We start from the raw sequence: 22297 nt of genomic DNA, 5'->3' as shown, positions 1-22297 counted from the left end.
AAGTTCGATCCCCAGCAGCACATGTGCCAGAATTATGTCTGGTTCTTTCTCTCTCCTCCTATCTTTCTCATAAATATATTAAAAAGGGGGGGGGGGGTCAGGCGGTGGCGCAGTCGGTTAAGCGCATGTGGCACAAAGCGCAAGGACCAGCATAAGGATCCCGGTTCGAGCCCCCGGCTTCCCACCTGCAGGGGAGTCGCTTCACAGGCGGTGAAGCAGGTCTGCAGGTGTCTATCTTTCTCTCCCCCTCTCTGTCTTCCCCTCCTCTCTCCATTTCTCTCTGTCCTATCCAACAACGAACAACATCAACAATGGCAATAATAATAACCACAAGAAGGCTACAACAACAAGGGCAACAAAAGGGGGAAAAAAATGGTCTCTAGGAATGGTGGATTCATGGTGCAGGCACCGAGCCCAGCAATAACCCTGGAGGAAAAAAAAAAAAAGAGAGAGAGAGAGAGAGAGGCACAGGTAGGTAGCATAATGGTTATGTAAAGAGACTTTCATGCCCGAGTGTCCAAAGTCCCATGTTCAATCTCCTGCACCACTATAAACCAGAGCTGAGCAGTGCTCTGGTTAAAAAAAAAGAGAGAGAAGAGAGACCCACACTGCTAGAATTAGAAGCATGCCTAGCTAAAAGGAGTAGGACATATCCACTCTGGGCTCAGAATTTCCGTTTACTTAAAGAAAAAAAAAATAGAGGCCAGGTGGTAACACACCTGCTTGAGCTTACATGTTACTACTATACGCAAGGACCAGGGTTCATGCCTGCTACTTTTCTCCCTTTATAGAAAAGACAAAAAAAAACAGTTTTGGGAGTAGTGCAGAAGGTTAAGCACAAGTGGTGCAAAGCACAAGGACCGGTGTAAGAATCCTGGCTCGAACCCCTGGCTCCTTACCTGCAAGGGGAGTCGCTTCACAAGCAGTGAAGCGGGTCTGCAGGTGTCTATCTCCCCCCCCACTCTGTCTTCCCCTCCTCTCTCCATTTCTCTCTGTCCTATCAAACAACAATGACAACAATAATAACTACAATAATAATTTTTAAAAAAGGACAAAGAAAAGTTATAAGGGGCCAGGTGGTGGTGTACCTGGTTAAGCGCACATAGTACTGTGCACAAGGAACTGTGCAGGGACCCAGGTTCAAGCCCTGCTCCCGACCTGCAGGTGAAACAGGTCTGCATGTGTCTCTTTTTCTCTCTCCCTATCTTCCCTATATTCCCCTCCCCTTTCAACTTTTCTCTGTCCTATTCAGACAAGATCAGGCGTGTTCAGGGTGGTATGGCCGTAGACATCTCTGTCCTATTCAATATAATGGAAAAAAATGGCCACCAAGAGCAGTGGAATAGCAGTGCCTGCACTGAGCCCCAATGATAACCCTGGAGGCAACAAAAAAAAAAGTTTATATTTATAGGACAAGGGGGACTGCTCACACTTTACCATGCCTAAGGACCTAGTTTCAAGTCCTCAGTCACTACATGGAGCACTAAGCACAAGGGAAGCTTCACAAGTGATGGAACATTATGGTGTCTCTACTCATCTCTCTGAGACTGAAAATGGCTGTGTGGGTGGGGGCAGGGAAGTCCACCAGGAGTGAAGGAATTTTGCAGATGCAAAGTCCCATTAGAAACATACACACGGGTGTCAGGTGGTAGCACTGCAGGTTAAGCTCTCGTGGTGCAAAGCACAAGGACCAGGATAAGGATCCCAGTTCGAGCCCCCAGCTCCCCACCTGCAGGGAAGTTGCTTCACAGGCAGCGAAGCAGGTCTGCAGGTATCTGTCTTTCTCTCCTCCTCTCTGCCTTCCCCTCCTCTGTCCATTTCTCTGTCCTGTCTAACAATGACGACATCAATAACAACAACAATAATTACAACAATAAAAAACAATAAGGGCAACAAAAGGGAAAGTAAATAAATATATAAAAAATGAATAAATAAAATTTTAAAAAAGAAATACACATACAACTTTCAATATGAGAGAAAGCAAAACGCCAGAACACCACTCTAATACATGTGTTTCCAGGGATCAGATGTGTAGCCTCAGGCATGTGAGTCCCACATTCTACCAGCTGAGCTCTTTCCTGGTTGTCCACCACCTCTTGTCGAACACACAACTTCCCAGCAAGCTTACCAATATCAACACAGCCACAAGTTCCTCTGCTTCCAACACTCACACCTTTGTACATGGTGACTCCCTATACTGCCTGCCCACTGTCTCCCCTTCACACTCAGCCCCAAGCACCCAACCCCTGTTCCCTCAGCTCCTGGATCCCTGCCACCCCGTGGGACTGCGTGAGTGGAAGCCCTCTGCTTCCTGCTGGCCTGACATTTCCCAGAATACAGGTAGCCTAGATTCCCGTGCTGAGTCAGGAGCCTTGGCATCCCTGAAAGCCAGCTCAAGGCCCATTTGGCTGTATGTGTACGTTTGTGTTGAGGGGTGGATCCCACCTCCCTCCACAACAGGCTGACTCACTGCTCTTCTCTGTCTGGAACAGAAGCAGCTGCCTGGGGCACCTCTCCCTCTGCTCAAAGAGGAGGGATGTGACGTTTCCCCCCACAGAACATCCCTGCCCCTGTCTACCTCCCCACCCCACATTTCCTTGGGCATCACACATCCCTGAGCCTGTCCTCAAGCTTGTGTGTCCCTGGCCATCTATGGGCCTCAGTTTGACAGTCTGTGTGATTTGGCAAGAGCCTCTGTCTAGGACTTTTTTTTTTTTTTGCCTCCAGGATTATCGCTGGGGCTTGGTACCTGCACTATTGATCCACTGCTCCTAGAGGCTATTTTTTCCATTTTGTTGCCCTTTTGTTTATCATTGTTATTATTGCTGTTGTTGTAGGATAGGACAGAGAAACTGAGAGAGGAGGGGAAGACAGAGAGAGGAAGAGAAAGATAGACACCTGAAGATCTGCTTCACTGCTTGTGAAGCAACCCCCTCCCCGCAGGTGGGGATCCTTGCGCCAGTCCTTGTACTTAGTGCCATGTGCGTTTAACCCGCTGCACTACCGCGGCCCCCCATTTACTTATTTATTTATTTATTCCATTTTGTTGCCCCTGTTGTTTTTTATTGTTGTCGTTGTTGGATAGGACAGAGAGAAATGGAGAGAGATGGGGAAGACAGAGAGGGGGAGAGGAAGATTGACACCTGCAGACCTGCTTCAACGCTTGTGAAGAGAGGAGCTGGGGGCTTGAACCGGTATCCTATGCCTGTCCTTGCGCTTTGCACCATGTGCACTTAACCCGCTGTGCGACCATCAGACTCCCCCCTTTTTTTAATTTAAAAAATATATATATTCCCTTTTTTTGTTTTATTGTTGTAGTTATTATTGTTGTTATTGATGTCATCATTGTTGGATAGGACAGAGAGAAATGGAGAGAAGAGGGGAAGACAGAGAGGGGGAGAGAAAGATAGACACCTGCAGACCTGCTTCACTGCCTGTGTAAGCGACTCCCCTGCAGGTGGGGAGCTGGGGGCTGGAACTGGGATCCTTACTCTGGTCCTTGAGCTTGTTGCTACGTGCTCGAACCGGGATCCTTATGCCGGTCCTTGTGTTTCAGCCAGCTGTGCTACTGTCTGACTCCCTCACTTTTTTTTTGTTTTGTTTTGCTTTTTTGTTTTTTACCAGAGCACTGATCAGCTCTGACATATGTTGGTGCAGGGGACTGAACCTGGGACCTCAAAGCCTGGGGCATGAGAGTCTCTTTGCATAACTATTATGCTATCTACTCCTGACCTAGGACTTACTTCTCACTGGCATTCCTGAACAGGTAGGTGACTCACTCTAGAGCCCTGGACTTTTTCCCAATGTCCCTCTCTTAGGTGACTCAATATCATGACAGAAACCAGCCCCCCTGTCTCCCTCCAGATATAAGAGTCTGACTCAGGAGCTAGGTGACAGCTCACTGTTGGGAGCAAAATATATAAAAAGCACCTATGACAGTAACAAGCCCTATGGGGTTGCAGCTGATGGTGCCAATCCTGGTGCTATGTGAGTCACATGCATGAAGTCATATCAGATGGCCTGGTGTCTACAGATGGGGGCAGTGGGCAGGAGATAACTCACTTGCTGTGAGGTTCTTGGTTTGAAGTCCAGCACCACATGGGAACACTGTGGCCAATACTGGGGGAGTTCTATGGGTGGTAGATTCATGTTGTGGTGTCTCTTCTTTGTCTCTTTCTCAGAGAGAGAGAAAGAAAGAAAGAAGGAAGGAAGGAAGGAAGGAAGGAAGGAAGGACGGACGGAAGGAAGGAAGGAAGGAAGGAAGTTAAGCCAGAATCCACAAAAGAATATTAAGTGGCACAGTGGACTAAGCATTGGACTCTCAAGCATGAGGCCCCCAGTTCAGTCCCCGACAGCACATGTACCAGAGTGATGTCTTTCTCATCAGAGTGGTTCTTTCTCATCTTTTATCTTTCTCATGAATAAATTAATAAAATGTTAAAAAAAAAAAGGGGGGGAGCAGATGATGGCACACTTGCTTAAGTGCACTATTACCATGTGCCAGGACCTGGGTTTGAGGCCCTGCTCTCCACCAGTGGGGGGGATGCTTCCAAGTGTTGAAGCAGGTCTGCAGGTCTCTCTCTTTTTATATATATATATATATTTATTTATTCCCTTTTGTTGCCCTTATAGTTTTATTTTTGTAGTTATTATTGTTGTTATTGATGTCATTGTTGTTGGATAAGACAGAGAGAAATGGAGAGAGGAGGGGAAGACAGAGAGAGGAGAGAAAGATAGATACCTGCAGACCTGCTTCACCACTTGTGAAGCAACTCCCCTGGAGGTGAGGAGCAGGAGGCTCCAACCGCGATCCACTGGTGCTTGCACTTTGCCACACGTGCACTTAACCCGCTGCGCTACCGCCCAACTCCCTAGTCCTGCCTTTCTATCTCCCCCTTCCTTCTCAATTTCTCTGTCTCTATCCAATTAATAAGCAAAATAAAAATATGTTGTGACCCCCAACAGGAATTTGGGACAATTAGCATCTGAATGATGTCAGCCTGACAGTAGCACACTCACAAGGGAATGTGGGTGCAGGCACTGTACAAGCAGGAACTGGCAGCAGCTCACTCTCTTGACTGGAATACATTCATCATGTCAGTCTCCTGTTGGCGTAGCTCTGGATTGATCCTGATCTCTTCACATGGTGGTCTTGGGTAGCTCAGTTGCGCAAACGCAAGGACCCGCGGAAGGGTCCCGGTTCGAGCTGCGGCTTCCCAAGAGTCGCTTCATAGGCAGTGAGGCAGGTCTGCAGGTGCCTATCCTTCTCTCCCCATCTCTGTCTTCCCTTCCTCTCTCCATTTCTCTCTGTCCTATCCAGCAGCTAACGACATTACAACAGCGGTGATGACCACAACAAGGGCAACAAAAGGGGGGAAAATAGTTCACTTGGGTAGTGTGTTGTTTTGCCATGTGAATAATCCAACTTCAAGCTCAGACTTACTAAATTGAAGGGAACTTTGGTGCTGTGGTCTGTCTCTGTCTCTGTCTCTCTCTCTCTCTCTCTCTGTCTTTCCCAGTTTCTATCTAAAATAAATAAATAAATAAATAAATAAATAAATAAATAAAAACATTATGGTTCTGAAAAAACCTTTCCTGCCTAAGGCTCTTAGGTCCCAGGTTCAGTCCCGAGCACCACCATCAGCCAGAGATGAGCAGTGCTCTGATCTTTCACTCTGACTCTCTCTCTCTCTCTCTCTCTCATTAAAATAAAGTTTCAGGGGAGTCGGGCAGTAGCGCAGCGGGTTAAGCGCCAGGTGGCGCAAGCGCAAGGATCAGCGTAAGGATACCCGTTCGAGCCCCCGCCCCCACCTGCAGGGGAGTCGCTTCACAAGCAGGTCTGCAGGTGTCAATGTTTCTCTTCCCCTCTCTGTCTTCCCCTCCTCTCTCCATGTCTCTCTGTCCTATCCAACAACGACGACATTAATAACAATAACAATAATAACTACAACAATAAAACAACAATGGCAATAAAAGGGAATAAATAAATATTAAAATATAATTTTAAAAAATAACAAAAAATAAAGTTTCAGGACCAATGCAACGATCCCAGCTCAAGCCCCTGGCTCCCCACCTGCAGGAGGGTCACTTCACAAGCAGGTCTGCAGGTGTCTATGTTTCTCTCCCCATTTCTACATTCCCCTCTGCTCTCAATTTCTCTCTGTCCTATCCTGTAAAACGGAAAAAAATAGCTTTCAGGAGGAGTGGATTTGTAGTGCTGCCACCAAGCCTTAGCAATAATCTTGGAGGCAAAAAATAATTAATTAAAGTATTAAGGGTGGAGGTAAATAGCCTAGTGGTTATGCAAAGAGACTCTTATGTCTGAGGCTCCAATATCCCAGGTTAAGTTCCCCATGCCACCATATGCCAAAGATGAGCAGTGTACTGGTAAATAAAATAAAATTTTAAAAAGATACATAATAAATAAAAACAACAGCAAAAAGTAAAAAGAGGCTGGTAGCCCTCTGAACCTCAGTGTCTCCATCTGTAAAGTAGGTCTGTGGAACCACCTCTAGCTGAGTGTTACTGAGAGGAGGGAGAGGGAGAGAGCGAGGGAGAGAAACAGTGAAATGGTGCTTGTGAAGAGCTCAGCACAGTGCCTCATACTGAACAAACACTTTACACATAAGGTGAGTGTATGGAATCTCTTGTGCAATTTTGGCTTTTTCTAGGCACTAGGACAAAGAACAATACTAGCAAAAACTTAGTCATCTTGGTTGGCTTCTGGTGAGGGAGCCAGCAAAATAGCTCATTTGGGCAGTGTGCTGCTGTGCCCTGTCTGTGATCTGGATTCCAGCCTGACCCCCACTATGTAGCAGAAAACTTTGGTGCTGTGGTCTTATTCCATATCTCTGTCTGCCTCTCTGTCTCTAACAAAAATAAATAAATAAATAAAATTTAAAAAAGAGGGCTGAGTGGTGGCCCACTTGGTTATGCACACACAGTATAGTGTGCAAGGATTCAGGTTCAAGCCCTAGTACTCAGCTATATGGAGGAAGCTTCATGAGTGATGAAGCAGGGATGCTGGTGTCTCTCTGTCTCTTTCCCTGTCTATCTCCCCTTGTCCTCTCAATTTCTGTCTCTATTCAATAATAAATGAATAAATAATATTTTAAAAAGAAGAAGATCAACAAGGGCAACAAAAGGGAAAAAATAGCCTCCGGGAGCAGTGGATTCCTAGTGTTCAGGCACCGAGCCCCCACCAATAACCCTGGAGTAAAAAAAAAAAAAAAAAGACAAGAAAAAAGAAAGGGGAGGGGCTAAGAGGGGGATTAATGGGTATCGTGTACCTTCATTATGTGTAAGACTCTGAATTCCGTTCTTGGCACAGTATGGAATGCACCTTGAGCAGCACCAAGGAAGCTCTATACATGGTGTTTTAGTGTCTCCTTCTCTCCCCTGTCCCCCTCTTTCCCTCTCTGCCTCAAAGATATAGAGTAAAAATTGGGCCAGGGGCTGGGTGGTGACACACCTGGTTAAACACACGTTACCATTTACAAGGACACAGGCTTAAGCCCTTGGTCCTCACCTGCTTCATGGGTGGTGAAGCAAGTTTGCAGGGGTCTCTCTCTCTCTCTCCCTCTCTCTCCCTCTCTCTCTCTCCCCCTTTCTTTTTTTTTAATATATTTTTATTTTTATTTATTTATTCCCTTTTGTTGCCCTTGTTGTTTTATTGTTGTAGTTATTATTATTGTTGTCATCGTTGTTGGATAGGACAGAGAGAAACGGAGAGAGGAGGGGAAGACAGAGAGGGGGAGAGAAAGATAGACACCTGCAGACCTGCTTCACCGCCTGTGAAGCGACTCCCCTGCAGGTGGGGAGCCGGGGCTCAAACCGGGATCCTTATGCTGGTCCTTGCGCTTTGCGCCACCTGCGCTTAACCCGCTGCGCTACAGCCCGACTCCCTCTTTTTTTTTTTTTTTTTTTTGGCTTCTAGGGTTATTGTTGGGGCTTGGTGCCTGCACCAGGAATCCACTGCTCCTGGAGGCTATTTTTTCCCTTTGTTGTCCTTGTTGTTTTATTGTAATTGTGGTTATTATTGTTGTTATTGATGTCATTGTTGTTGGATAGGACAGAGAGAAATGGAGAGAGGAGGGGAAGACAGAGAAGAGGAGAGAAGAAGCAGATCTGCTTCACCTCTTGTGAAGCGACACCCACTACCGGTGGGGAGCCAGGGCCTCCAACGGGGATCCTTGAGCTTTGCGCGTTTAACTTGCTGTGCTACCATCAGACCCCCCCCTTTAAATTTTTTTTATTTATTTGTTTGTTTATTTATTTTTTTACCAGAGCACCGCTCAGCTCTGGTTTATGGTGGTTCAGGGGATTGAACCTGGGATTTTGAAGCCTCAGACATGAGAGTCTCTTTGCATAACCATTATGCTATCTACCCCTGCCCTTAAATTTTTTTAAATTATCTTTGTTTAAGGGCCAGGTGGTGGCGCACCTGGTTGAGAGCACATGTTACAATGCGCAAGGAGCCGGGGTTCAAGCTCCCAGTCCCCACCTGCAGGTGGAAAGCTTTCCAAGTGGTGAAGCAGTGTTTCAGGTGTCTCTCTGTCTCTCTCTCCCTCCCTCTCTCTCTCTTTTAATTTTTTAATCTTTATTTATTGGATAGAGAGAGTCAGAAATAGAGAGGGTAGGAGGAAACAGAGAGTGAGAGAGACAGGCATCTGCAGTCCTGCTTCGTACCATATGTGCTTAACCTGCTGCTATGCTACCACCCGACCCCCCCTTTTAAAATTTTTTTAAATTATCTTTATTTATTGGATATAAACAGCCAGAAATTGAGAGGGGAGGAGAGGAGGGGGAGATGGAAAGGGAGAAAGACACCTGTAATCCTGCTTCACCACTTGTGAAGCCTTCCCTCTGCAGGTGGGGACCGGGGGCTCGAACCTGGGTCCTTAAGCATTGTAACGTGCCCTAAACCAGGTGTGCCACCACTCAGCTCCGTGTCTCTCTTTCTCTTTCCCTCCCCTTCCTTCTCAATTTCTCTCTGTCATATTAAATTATAATAATGATAAATATTTAAAAATTGGGTCAGCACCCTACTAGGGAAAGAGAGAGGCAGACTGGGAGCATGGACCGACCAGTCAACGCCCATGTTCAGCGGGGAAGCAATTACAGAAGCCAGACCTTCTACCTTCTGCAACCCACAATGACCCTGGGTCCATGCTCCCAGAGGGATAGAGAATGGGAAAGCTATCAGGGGAGGGGATGGGACATGGAGATTGGGTGGTGGGAATTGTGTGGAGTTGTACCGCTCCTACCCTATGGTTTTGTTAATTAATCCTTTCTTAAATAAAAAAAAGAAAGAAAGAAAAAAGAAAACAACAAGGGCAACAAAAGGGAATAAAAAAAATAAAAAAAAATAAAAATTGGGTCAGGAGGCATCTCAGTGGACTCACACATGTGTGAGCCACTGAGTTCATTTCCTAGCACAGTATTAAAAAAAAAAAAGTATTGTGGGGAGTCGGGGGTAGCACAGCAGGTTAAGCACAAGTGGCGCAAAGCACAAGGACCGGCGGAAGGATCCCAGTTCGAGCCCCCAGCTTCCCACGTGCAGGGGCTTTGCTTCACAGGCAGTGAAGCAGGTCTGCAGGTGTCTATCTTTCTCTCCCCCTCTCTGTCTTCCCCTCCTCTCTCCATTTCTCTCTGTCCTATCCAGCAATGACGACAACAATAATAACTACAACAGTAAAACAAGGGCAATAAAAGTAAATAAATAAATTAATTAAATTAAAAAAAAAACAAGGAAGTAGACCCAGGGATGGAGCCAATACTTATTTATTTATTTTTATTTTCACTGGGATTTTACTATTCTGGACAAAAATTTTGAGAGCGAGAGTGAGCACAAGTGAGTAGCCAGGGAGGTAGCATAGTAGTGAAAGTACTAGATTCTCAAATGTGAGGTCCCAAGTTCAATCCCCAGCCATGTGCCAGAGTAGTGTTTTGGTGTTCTCTCTTTCTCTTTCTTCCCTCTTCTCTCTCATAATCAAACAAACAAAAGCTAACTTATGTGTGCCTCTTTGCCATGTGCACAACCTAGGTTCAAGCCCAGACTCCACTGCATTGAAGCAAACTTTGGCATTTTGGTCTCCTTCACTTTTCCTGTCTCTAAAATAAATAATAAGGGGCCAGGTGGTGGCAAACCTGGGTAAGTGCATACGTTACAGTAAGGAAAGTCCCAGATTCAAGTCCCTGGTCCTCACCTGCATGGGGAAAGCTTCTCAAGTGGTGAAGCAGGACTGCAGGTGTCTTTCTCTCTCTCTCTTCCTCTTACCTGCCCCTCCCCTCTCAATTTCTCTGTCTCTATCCAATAATAAATAATAAATTTTTTTAAATAAAATTTAAAAATTTATGTAGAAAATATACAGTTTCATGTGAGAGTGGCTGTTTCTCACACACGATAAATATCTTTACACACACACACACACACACACACACACACACACACACTCTCACACACACTCCTCCACTACCACTGGGACTTGATGACTGGGATTCTGCTCTTAGTGGTCTCTTTTCCCCAATAGCAGGTGAAAGACAGAGAGACAGAGGAAAGAGACCATTTGCAAAGTTTCCCTTGTGCTTCCATGTGGTGGGTGGAGGCAGGAGGCTGGGGCTTCATACATGGTAAAGTGTGCTTTTTATCATATATGCTATCTTCTGGTCCCCAAATAAATCTTTAAAAAAATGAATGAATGAATGGGGTTGGGGAGACAACATAACTAAGGCATGCAAATTACCTTTATACCTGAGGCTTTAAGTTCCCAGGTTCAATCCCTAGGACCACCATATGCCAGAGCTGAGCAATCCTCTGGTCTCTTTCTCTCTGTGTCTCTCTTCCATTAATAAATAAATAGAATATTTGGGTTATTGCTGGGCTCAGTGCCTGCACCATGAATCCACTGCTCCTGGAGGCCATTTTCCCCCCTTTTTGTTGCCCTTGTTGTAGCCTTGTTGTGGTTATTGTTGTTGTTGTTGATGTCGTTCGCTGCTGGATAGGGCAGAGAGAAATGGAGAGAGGAGGGGAAGGAAGACAGAGGGGGAGAGAAAGATAGACACCTACAGACCAGCTTCACCGCTTGTGAAGTGACTCCCCTGCAGGTGGGGAGCCAGAGGCTTGAACCGGGATCCTTAAGCGGGTGCTTGTGCTTTGCGCCACGTGCGTTTAACCTGCTGCGCTACCGCCCGACTCCCAAAATATTTTTTAAATGTGGTCCAGAAGTTGTTGCATGAGATCCTGAGTTCAAGTCCTAATTTTGCACGTGCCAAGGTGATGCTCTGATTTTCTCTGTCATCATTAATAAAGAAATCTTTACAACATACACATACACACAGAAAGAAGGAAAAAAGATCAGGTTGAGTGAAGAATGGGCGTGCCTTGCTGGACACAATACCTAGGGTTACAGGGAGGCCGAACCAGTCACTCAGGGGCGTAAAGAGACCTGGCTAATCGTGGTTAATGAAAGGATGGAGGAAGTGATCCGGGAGGTGGCGCAATAGATAAAGCACTGAACTCTCAAGCACGAGGTCCTGAGTTCAACCCCCGGCAGCACATGTACCAGTGTGATGTCTGGTTCTTTCTCTCTCTCCTCCCATCATTCTCATTAATAAATAAATAAAATATATATATTTAAAAGAAAAAGAAAGGATGGACGAAGACACTGGTCGGCCCTTCCAGAGCCCAGCGAGACCTATGCTTGACCAATCCAGCGGGCAGACCACGCCCACGCCCAGCTGGTGGGCGTGGTCTATTGCAATCCGCTCTTGATGTCACATCCTGTGGGCGGGGCCTCCGGGCTTTCCCGGGAGGAGGGAGTATCGGTTAACCCCTGCGTGGCCGGGCTAGCTTGGGTTCTGTGGGCCGGAACCCGCGAGACGGGACACCCCCCCCCAGCCACACCCCTTGAAGGATTTAAAGGGGCAGGAGAGGCCGCGCGGGAGCGAAGTTCGAAGCGAGGGAACGGGCATGAGGCGCTGCCCGTGCCGGGGAAGCCTGAGCGAGACGGAGGCCAGGGCGCTGCCCGCGGCGGCCCGCATGGGACTAGAGGCGCCGCGAGGGGGGCGGCGGCGGCAACCCGGGCAGCAGCGACCCGGGCCTGGCGCTGGGGGCCCGGCAGGGCGGCGGGAGAGGGGCGGGCCCGGGGCCGGGACCGAGGGGCTTAGCCTCCACCCCGAGCCCGAGAGCACCGACTTGGGGCCTGAGCCGGAGACAGACGGACTGGCCGAAGCCTCTGGCCCGGGAGCTGCGACGGAGCGGCACGGCCTGCAGACGGAGCCCGGCAGGTCCAGCCTGCGGACACAGCAGGAAGGGAGCCGCCGCTGGCCGCATCTGAGCACCGCCGGGCCCTGGCCGGAGCCTGGGACCTCTGAGGACTTTTGCACTGAGCTGCACGGCTCTGGTCTCCATTGTCCCCCAGGGAGAGCCAGCCTCTGTGCAGTGCAAGAGAGAGCCGGGGCACAAACCCGGCCAGAGAGGACCCAGCCCGGGGCTGAGAAGCTCTGCACCCGGCAGAACAGGTCCTCTCTGCGTATTCTGCAAAAGCAGACCTGCTTCTCAGAGCCCAGTGCTGATGGTGCCTGCAGAGAACTGTGCGCTGAGGGCTCCGGGACACAGCCGGGCACCGCTGGGCCCTGGACACAGCACTGTACTGGGGGCTCCTGGACAGAACCCCATTGCGATGACCCCCAGACACAACAGGAGGCTGAGACCGATGGTTGCCCAGCACAGCGAGATACTGCTGGCTCCTGGACACAGGATGCTCGGGCACAACCCGCAGAGCCCGGGACTGGCTGCCTTTTGGGGGATTGCCATCAAGACGGCCCACTGGAGGAACCAGAACCCGGGGAGCTGGTGACTCACCTGCACTCGCACCTAGAGTGTAATTCCGTGACTCCCGTGCCCCGCCTCATCGTCACGCCGGAAACCCCCGAGCCTGAGGCTCAGCCGGCGGGACCCCCCTCCCGTATTGATGGGGGCAATGGCGGCTTCTCCTCTGCCTCCTCTTTTGATGAGTCCGAAGATGACATAGGGGCCGGGGGCGGAGGTGCCAGCGACCCCGAGGACAGGTCTGGGGTGAGTGGTCTGCCCTTGAGCCTCACCCCTACCCACACCCCGTTCCCCTTCTCCCCTTCGCCTTTGCATGGAACAGTTCTCTAGCACACACCAGCAGTCTCTTCTCCTCCAGGCACCTCTGCCATCCTCCCAGCTCCTCCCTCAGACAGACAGGAGCCAACACACTCCAGGCACCTCAATAATCCCCACACCACCCGCAACCTGCACCTTGCACGCACAGGTTCAAAACAGACAGCTACTGCCTGCCTTCACAACTCCCAGGAACCCCTGGAATGGGCATGTGTGAACTTGTGTGTGTTTATGTTCATTTTTTTTTCATGACTTAATAGTTTCATGAGTGGAGACCAGAGGACTGCTCAGATCTGGCATGGGGGGGGGGGGGAGGCGGCGAGGGGCCACGAAGAGGGGGGGCGCTGAGTGGCCTCAGGCATGAAATTCGGGTCCTTTACTGTACTGCTGTGTTATATAGATATTTTCTCTGCAATGGTCTGTGACTTCTGCGGGATCCTCTGGAGAGTCTGTGACAACGCCCCCCAAGTTTGAAGGACACTGGTATCATGAGACCCCTCCCGCCAATAAAAACGGGGCTTTCTACACCAGACTTTTTAGTTTGGTATCTGTGGCTGTCTTCAGGGATCGCGAACTTTTCCTACTCCTTAGCTTGTTCACTTTCTTTTCTTTTACAGTTTTTTTTGCTGGCTTTGAAAGTGACTGGGATCCATTTGGATTCAGTCGGCTAGGAAGGATAGTCAGTTTCCCCAATGAATGGGTACTCACGGGATGCACCACGAGAAGTGTTGTTTTCGCTGGGCTAGCTTCACGGGCGGGTAACAGACGACCTGGGACTCATGGCTGGGTTGTAGGCAGTATCTCTTTATTCATGCAGGATGCAGCGCAATCTAAGCCGAGCTAAGCTAAACTCTTTTACAGTTTTTTAAAAAATATTTATTTTATTTATTTATTCCATTTTGTTGCCCTTGTTTTATTGTTGTAGTTATTATTGTTGTTGTTGCTGTTGAATAGGACAGAGAGAAATGGAGAGAGGAGGGGGAAGACAGAGAGGGGGAGAGAAAGATAGACACCTGCAGACCTGCTTCACCACTTGTGAAGCGACTCCCCTGCAGGTGGGGAACCAGGGCTCGAACCGGGATCCTTATGGTGGTCCTTGTGCTTTGAGCCTCCTGTGCTTAACCCGCTGCTCTACAGCCCGACTCCCTACAGTTTTTTTTTATTATCTTTATTTATTGGATAGGGACAGCCAGAAATCAAGAGGGTAGGGGGAGATAGAGAGAGAGACACCTGCAGCTCTGCTTCACCACTCACAAAGCTTTCCTCCTGCAGGAGGGGAATCAGGACTCGAACTCCGGTCCGTATGCCTTGTAACATGTGCACTCATCCAGGTGTGCCACCACCCAGCCCACTTACTCACTTTTCTTCTCCCACTCCCTCTCTATCTTCCTTTTCCCTCAGTTTCTGTATATTCAAAATAAAATAACTAAAATATGTTTTAAATATAAAGAAATTGGATGAGGGGAGACACGACTGGACCAAAGCTTCCCACAACACTAGAGTACTCCCATGTGGTACTGGGGCTTGGACCTGGACCTGGCATATAGCATTGGAGATGCTCTATCCTGTGAGTTATCTCTCCACCCTAAAACTTAATCAGTTTTTAAATTTTTTTAAATTTTACCAGAGCACTGTTTAGGTCTCTATCTGACTTACGGTGTTGGGAGGGATTGAACCTAGGACTTTCTTTCTTTATTGCCTCCAGGGTTATCTCTGGCGCTCCGTGCCAGCACTACATCCACACCCACAACTCCTGTGACCATTTTTTAAATTTTTATTTATTTTTATTTTTTAGTTAGGACAGAGAGAAATTGAGAAGAAAGGACAAGATAAAGAGGGAGAAAAAGACACCTGCAGATAGACCTGCTTCACAGCTTGTGAAGTGATCCCCTTGTAGGTGGGGAACCGGGGGATTGAGCTGGGATCCTTATGTGGGTCCTTGCACTAATTACTATATGTGCTTAACCCAGCATGCCACTGCCTGGCCCCCTGAACCTGGGACTTCAGAACCTCAGGCATGAGAGTCTTTTTGCGTAAACATTATGCTCTCTACCTCCACCCAGATTTAAAAAAAAGTTTTTTTTCTCACCAAATCACCACTCGGCTCTGGCAATTGGTGATACTGAGAATAAAGCCTGGGTGCTCTCACATGCAAATTCATGACATTACCAACGTGCTATTCCCCTGCCCACCCCAGACTTTTTTTATATATATTTATTTATTCCCTTTTGTTGCCCTTGTTTTTTTGTTGTTGTTGTTGTTGTTGTTGTTGTAGTTATTATTGATGTCGTTGTTGGATAGGACAGAGAGAAATGGAGAGAGGAGGGAAGACAGAGGCGGGTAGAGAAAGATAGACACCTGCAGACCTGCTTCACCGCCTGTGAAGTGACTTCCCTGCAGGTGGGGAGCCAGGGGCTCGAACTGGGATCCTTAAGCCAGTCCCTGGGTTTTCGCCATGTGCGCTTAACCCACTGTGCTACCACCTGACTCCCTACCCCAGAATTTTATCAGATTTTTTTTTTTTTTTTTTTTTTACCAGAGCACTGCTCAGCTCTGGTTTATAGAAGTGCAGGGGACTGAACTTGGAACTTCAGAGCTTCACACATGAAAGTCTTTTGCTTAGCCATTATGCCATTTCCCCACCTGTTGGATAGAGACAGAAATAGAGAGGGTAGGGGGAGCCAAAAACAAGAGATCTAGTGTATTTATACCCCTGTTGACATGTAATTTTGTAAATCAATATTAAATCACTAATAAAGAAAAAAAGACAGATCTAAGTAGAGAGAGACCTGTAGCACTGCCTCACCACTCCTGAAGCTTCTCCCTGCAGGTGGGGAATGGGGGCTTGAACCTGGATCCTTGCAAATGATAACATGTACACTAACCAGGAGCACCACCACCTGGATCCTTCCTCCATGCTTATGAAATTTTCAAAGTATTCTGTAAATCCAACATGCTAAAGGGGCCCTCGACCTAGGCAGAGACCCTCCAGTAGTCTCCCCTCCCTTTCCTCCAGCCAGCTATCCCCCGTCTCAGGAGTCCTCTTGCACACTTTTCTCATTCTTTTTCTTCTTCTCCTCCTCCTCCTTCTCCTTCTTCTTCTTCTCCTTTTTCTTCTTCTTCTTCTCCTTCTTCCTCCTCCTCCTTTTCCTCCTCCTCATCCATCCATCCATCCATCCATCCATCCATCTATCTTTATTTTTGTCTTCCTTGGGGGTTCCCCTAGAGAGAGGGAAAGATCCTCCAGTGTGGTGTGGGCCACCCACTGTCCAGGTGAGCTGTCTGGCCTGCTCCTCGCACTCATGCTTACACCCTCGCCCTGCCCTCCAGCCTGGGTGCGGCTGCCTAGCTCTCCCTGGTGAATCAGGAGGAGGGCTTGCTGGGCAGGTTGGGGAGGGAGAGGCGGTGTGAAACTGGAGAGCCTCTTGTGGGTCTCCCTTAGGTTCTCCCATTGCCTACCCTGGGTAGGGGACTGGAATGAGTTCAGAGCCCCCTTCACTCCACGTGCTTCCTTGGAGCCTGTCCCTCCATGTAGCCATAAGTATGACACTGACCCACCTGCAGAAGCAGTGGACGACCCTACACCACCACCAAGTGTACTGCTGTTCCACTCTGCCTGCCCTCTCACCTCCTTGGTATTTCAGAACAGCTGAGCTGGGAGTCAGTGAAAATAATAATAATAGTGCCCAGCCCTGTGTTAAGTTTTGTGCACGTCTCAACTTGTTTAGCCTTTACACAACCCTATGAGGTAAATATTGTTAGCACACCCACTGTCTAGATGAGGAAACTGAGGCATGGAGGGGTCAAGACATTTGCATAGTGGTGGCACATTTAGTAGAGCACCTATGTTGCAATGCGCAAGGACCCAGGTTCAAGCCCCTGGTCCCCACCTTAGGTGGGGGGGAGTTGAAGCTTCACCAGCAGTGGAGCTGTATTACAGGTGTTTCTCCCTCTCTATCTTTTGTCTTTTGTCCCCTACCAAAAAATAAATGTATAAAATATTTGGTTTTTATCTACTTTAAAAAAAAATATTTATTTACTTATTCCCTTTTGTTTTTCTTGTTGTAGTAATTGTCGTTGTTGTTGGATAGGACAGAGAGAAATGGAGAGAGGAGGGGAAGACACCCGCAGACCTGCTTCACCGCCTGTGAAGCAACTCCCTTGCAGGTGGAGTGCTGGGGGCTCTAAACAGGATCCTTGTGCCTGTCCTTGTGCTTTGTACCGCCTGAGCTTAACCCACTGCGCTACCGCCTGATTTCCCCCCCCTTTTCTTTTTCTTTTTTTTTTTTTTTTTTTTACCAAAGTACTGCTCAGCTCTGTTTTATGGTGGTGCAAGGATTGAACCTGGGACTTTATAGCCTCAGGCATGAGTCTCTTTTGCATAACCATTATGCTATCTACTCCCACCTGGTTTTTATTTACTTCATAGGAGATAAAGGGTTTTACAAAAGTGTTACGAAAAAATTTCATAGTGTTGTTCTCCACTGTTAACAGCCCTAAAATAACCAAAGAACCAGAGAGACTGAGTCCACATGGAGGGCAGGGAGTTAGTTTATTTCACATTAATGGGTTACAGGTTGATTTGTACCAGGCCTGAAAAACCTTGAACCTCAGCACCCAGCTTTTATCTTTTTTTTTTAAGATTTTATTTTTTATTTATTAATGAAGAAAGATGTCGCTTGGTAGCGGCGGCGGTGGGACGCAGAAGAAGGAGGTTTGGAGCAGAAAGGGAACACAATCCTTTATTCGCGCTGGCACCTCAGAGTTGGGTGAGAGAGCAGCAGTTTCGGCCCGCGCAGCAACCTTCCCTGCGTCTAATCACCAAGTGAAAGGCTGGCAAAAGAACGAGGGGCGGAAGAAGAATGGCTTCTATGGGAATAGCTCTCCTGAGAATGGGGAGGGGGAGGAGTAACCAAAGCACTCCAACTATTGCAGCGAATTGACAATGCCCTGAGGCCACAACATGGTGGAACAGGCGCTCCAAGAATGTCCCAACTCTCGCTGGAACTAGCAATAGCCTGAGGGGACAACATGGCAGATGTGACTGCATCTGCACAATTTCCCAGCAGAAAGATAGGAGAGAAAGAACCAGGCATCACTCTAGTACATGTGTTCCCAGGGACTGAACTTGAGACCACACGTTTGACAGTCTAATGCTTTATCCATTGTGCCATTTCCCAGACCACACTTTAAAAAACATTTTTTATATTTATTTATTTATTTTTCCCTTTGGTTGCCCTTGTTGTTTAACATTGTTGTGGTTATTGATGTCGTTGTTGTTGGATAGGACAGAGAGAAATGGAGAGAGGAGGGGAGACAGAGGGGGAGAGAAAAATACCTGTAGACCTGCCTCACTGCCTGTGAAGGGATTCTCCTGCAGGTGGGGAGTTGGGAGCACCAACTGGGATTCTTCAGCTGTTCTTTGCACTTTGTGCCGTGTGCACTTAACCCGCTGCACCACCGCCGATTTTCCACTTTTTTAAAAAAAACATTTCTTTATTCATTTCCCTTTTGTTGACCTTGTTGTTTTATTTTGTAGTCATTATTGTTATTGATGTCTTGTTGGATAGGACAGAAAGAAATGGAGAGAGGAGGGGAAGGTAGAGAGGAGGAGAGATAGACACCTGCAGTCCTGCTTCACCGCTTGTGAAGTGACACCACCACCCCCAACCCCACACCTCCGCTGCAGGTGGGGATCTAGGGGCTCAAACCAGGATCCTTCTGCGGGTCTTTGCGCTTTGCGCCATGTGCGTTTAACCAGCTGCGCTACCCCGATTACCCAGACCACACTTTTATCTTCTTCAAGCCAGGCATGGCACAAAGAGATTGGCTACAAACAGAGTAGTCCATCAAGGTGAGAGCAGACTGGCTAGAATAACAGTCCACCACTTGGGGTACTGGATTGCTGAAGTGAGAGTCCGCCAGCAGCGGTTTTCTCATTCTTTTGCTTATGAATTTTTCATTTTAAAAGAGAGAAAGTTGGGGAGGGGTGCTCTGGGGAAATAGCTTAACTGGTAGAGAATCAAACTTTAATGCCTGAGGTTTCAGGTTTGGTCCCTGGTACTGAGGGTACCAGAGTAGTTCTCTGGTTTCTTTCTTCTCTGCCTCATGTGAAACTCTCATATAATAAATAAAATAAGTCTTTAAAGGGGGAGGTGCTGGGGAGACAGCATAGTGGTTATGCCAAAGACTCATGCCTGAGGCTCTGAGGTCCCAGGTTCAGTCCCCAGCTCCATCATAAACCAGAGCAGAGCAGCACTCAGGTGAAAAATAAATAAATAAATAAATGAACATTTAAAGATATGGGGGCCGGGTGGTGGTGCACCTGGTTAAATGCACACATTACAGTGTGCAAGGACCCAGGTTCAAGCCCCTGGTCCCCACCTGCAGGAAGAAAGCTTCATGAGTCATGAAGCGGGGTTATAAGTGTCTCTCTATTTCCCTCTCTGTCTCCCCCTCCCATCTCAATTTTTCTTTGTCTTTATCCAATAATAAATAAAAATTTGAAAGAGGGAGAGATCAAGAAACCTGGACACCACTCTGATATATCCAATGCTGGAGATTGAACCCAGAGCCTCAGACATGCAAGACCTGCACTCCACCAGCCAAGCTGTATATATATATATATATATATATATATATATATATATATATATATATATATATATCATCTTCTTCTCTTCCCCTCTCCCCCCGAAGCTAACTATTAGAAATCTTGTGGGTATTTATTTATTTTACTATATATGAGAGAGAATTTTACAGAGAAAGAGACAAGCCAAAGCACTCTGGTACTTGCAACCTCTAGAATGAAACAGGTAATCTCTGTCTGTCTCAGAGTCCACAAGCAGGGCCACTACTCCAGCCCAACTAAACAGGTAATCTCAAGCATTTGAATTTGACTCTCTACCCATTGAAAGATTTGTACAGCTACATAACTGCTAGATTTTATTTTATTTTGCCTTCAGGGTTATCACTGAGGCTCGCGCCTTCACTATGAATCCACTGCTCCTGGTGGCCATTTTTCCCATTTTGTTGCCCTTGTTGTTGTTATAGTTGTTATTGTTGTTACTGCTGTTGTTGTTGGATAGGGCAGAGAGGGAGGAGGGGAGACAGAGGGGAAAGAAAGACAGATACCTACAGACCTGCCTCACCGCTTGTGAAGCGACCCCCCTGCAGGTTGGGAGTCAGGGGCTGGAACCGGTACCCTTCCTGTGCTTAGCGCGCTATGTGTGCTTAACCTGCAGCACCACCACTCAACCCCCTTGATTTTATTTTTACCATAGTATTGCTCAGCTCTGGCTTATGATATGGGGGTGCTGGGGATTGAACCTGGACTTAAAGCCTCAGACATGGAAGGATTTTTGTATAAACACTATGCTACCTTCTCTACCCAAGTCTTTGAATTCTTTTTTTTTAAATTTTTTTTATATTTTCTTTATTTATTTTCCCTTTTGTTGCCCTTGTTGTTTTATTGTTGTAGTTATTATTATTGTTGTTATTGATGTCGTCATTGTTAGGTAGGACAGAGAGAAAGGAGAGAGGAGGGGAAGACAGAGAGGGAGAGAGAAAGACAGACACCTGCAGACCTGCTTCACTGCCTGTGAAGCGACTTCCCTGCAGGTGGGGAGTCAGGGGCTCGAACCGGGATCCTGATGCCGGTTCTTGCACTTCCGCGCTCTTGGAATTCTTAAAACAGCACTATGAGATCAGATTCTTATCTCTAGTTTACAGATGAGTAGTAGACTGAGGCATAGAAATGAGGTAAGGTCACTTGGTTAAGGTTGACCAGATCTGGTCATAGCTAGAATTCTTTTTTTTTTTTTTTTTTTTTTTTTCCCTTTTCTTTTCTTGCTCATCTCAGGACTTCACTGCTTCTGGCTGTTTTTTTCTTAGATAGAGACAGATAGAAAGAGAGTGAGAGAGACCGCAGCTCAGCACAGAGATTTTCTTCAGTGCAGTGGGGGCTGGACTCAAGCCTGGGTCTTGCCCATGACAAAGCAGTGCACTACCCATGGGTTCTGTTGCCAGGCCCAGAACCAGAACACAAAACTCAGTTCTGGTTCAGTTAAAAACCTAGTCATGTGAGCCTGGAGGTGGTGCTTAGGTAAAGCATTAGATCCTCAAGCATGAGGTCCTGAGTTCAATCCCCAGCAGCACATGTACCAGAATGGTGTCTCGTTCTTTCTATCTTTCTCATTAATAAAGAAATGAATCTTTAAAAAAAAAATCCTAGTCACTGGGGTCCAGGAAACAGTATCGTGGCTTTATAAAAAGACTCTCATGCCTGAGGCTCTGTGGTCCAGGTTCCATTCCTGGTAGTACCATAAGCCAGAGCTGAGTAGTGCTCTGTTTAAAACAGAGTCATTTTAGAGGCCAAGAGATAGCTCTCCTTGTGTTCAAATGCCAGAACTACACATTAACAACCTGTCTCTGTTTTACCTCTCTCTCTCTCTTTTTTATTTATTTATTCCATTTTGTTGCCCTTGTTGTTTTTATTGTTGTAGTTATTGATGTCGTCGTTGTTGGATAGGACAGAGAGACATGGAGAGAGGAGGGGAAGACAGAGGGGGAGAGAAAGATAGACACCTGCAGACCTGCTTCACCACTTGTGAAGCGACTTCCCTGCAGGTGGGGAGTCGGGGTTCGAATCGGGATCCTTATGCTGACCCTCACGCTTTGTACCACATGTGCTTAACCCACTGTGCTACTGCCCGACTCCCTGTCTCTCTTTTTTGTTACCAGAGCACTGGTCAGCTCTGGCTTATGGTACTACCACCTCTGCGGAGGACTGAAACTGGGACTTTGGAGCCTCAGGCATGAAAGTCCATGTGCATACCTATTATGCTACCTACCTTCTGCCCTCTCATTTTCTCTTTTTTAAAAAGTTTTTTTAAATTATAATTTATTTATTATTATTTTTAAAAAGAATTTATTTATTTATGAGAAAGATAGGGGGAGAAAGAGAATCAGACATTGCTCTGGTACATGTGCTGCTGGGGATTGAACTCAGAACCTCATGCCTGAGAGTCCGATGCTTTATATACTGTGCCACCTCCCAGACCACACCTAATTTATTATTATTATTATTATTATTATTATTATTATTACCAAAGCACTGCTCAGCTCTGGCCTATGGCATTGTGGGGGATT

At 47.2% G+C, this 22297-nt stretch overlaps 1 protein-coding gene across 1 annotated transcript in view; it reads left to right on the top strand.

Annotated features, from left to right (window-relative positions):
• The first annotated feature begins 11828 nt into the window (after nucleotides 1–11828).
• ITPKC (inositol-trisphosphate 3-kinase C) overlaps nucleotides 11829–22297 on the top strand; it is a 43038-nt gene continuing 32569 nt past the window's right edge. Inside the window, exon 1 of the mRNA XM_007537914.3 lies at nucleotides 11829–13078. Within this exon, the coding sequence (XP_007537976.1) occupies nucleotides 11972–13078 (1107 nt within the window). The 5' untranslated portion in view covers nucleotides 11829–11971. The remainder of the gene's footprint in view (nucleotides 13079–22297) is intronic.

This window comes from Erinaceus europaeus, chromosome 2 (genome assembly GCF_950295315.1).
Source record: "Erinaceus europaeus chromosome 2, mEriEur2.1, whole genome shotgun sequence".
Taxonomy (NCBI): domain Eukaryota; kingdom Metazoa; phylum Chordata; class Mammalia; order Eulipotyphla; family Erinaceidae; genus Erinaceus; species Erinaceus europaeus.
The sequence above is the reverse complement of the archived record's forward strand: the minus strand, read 5'-3'. Positions and strand labels throughout refer to the sequence as shown.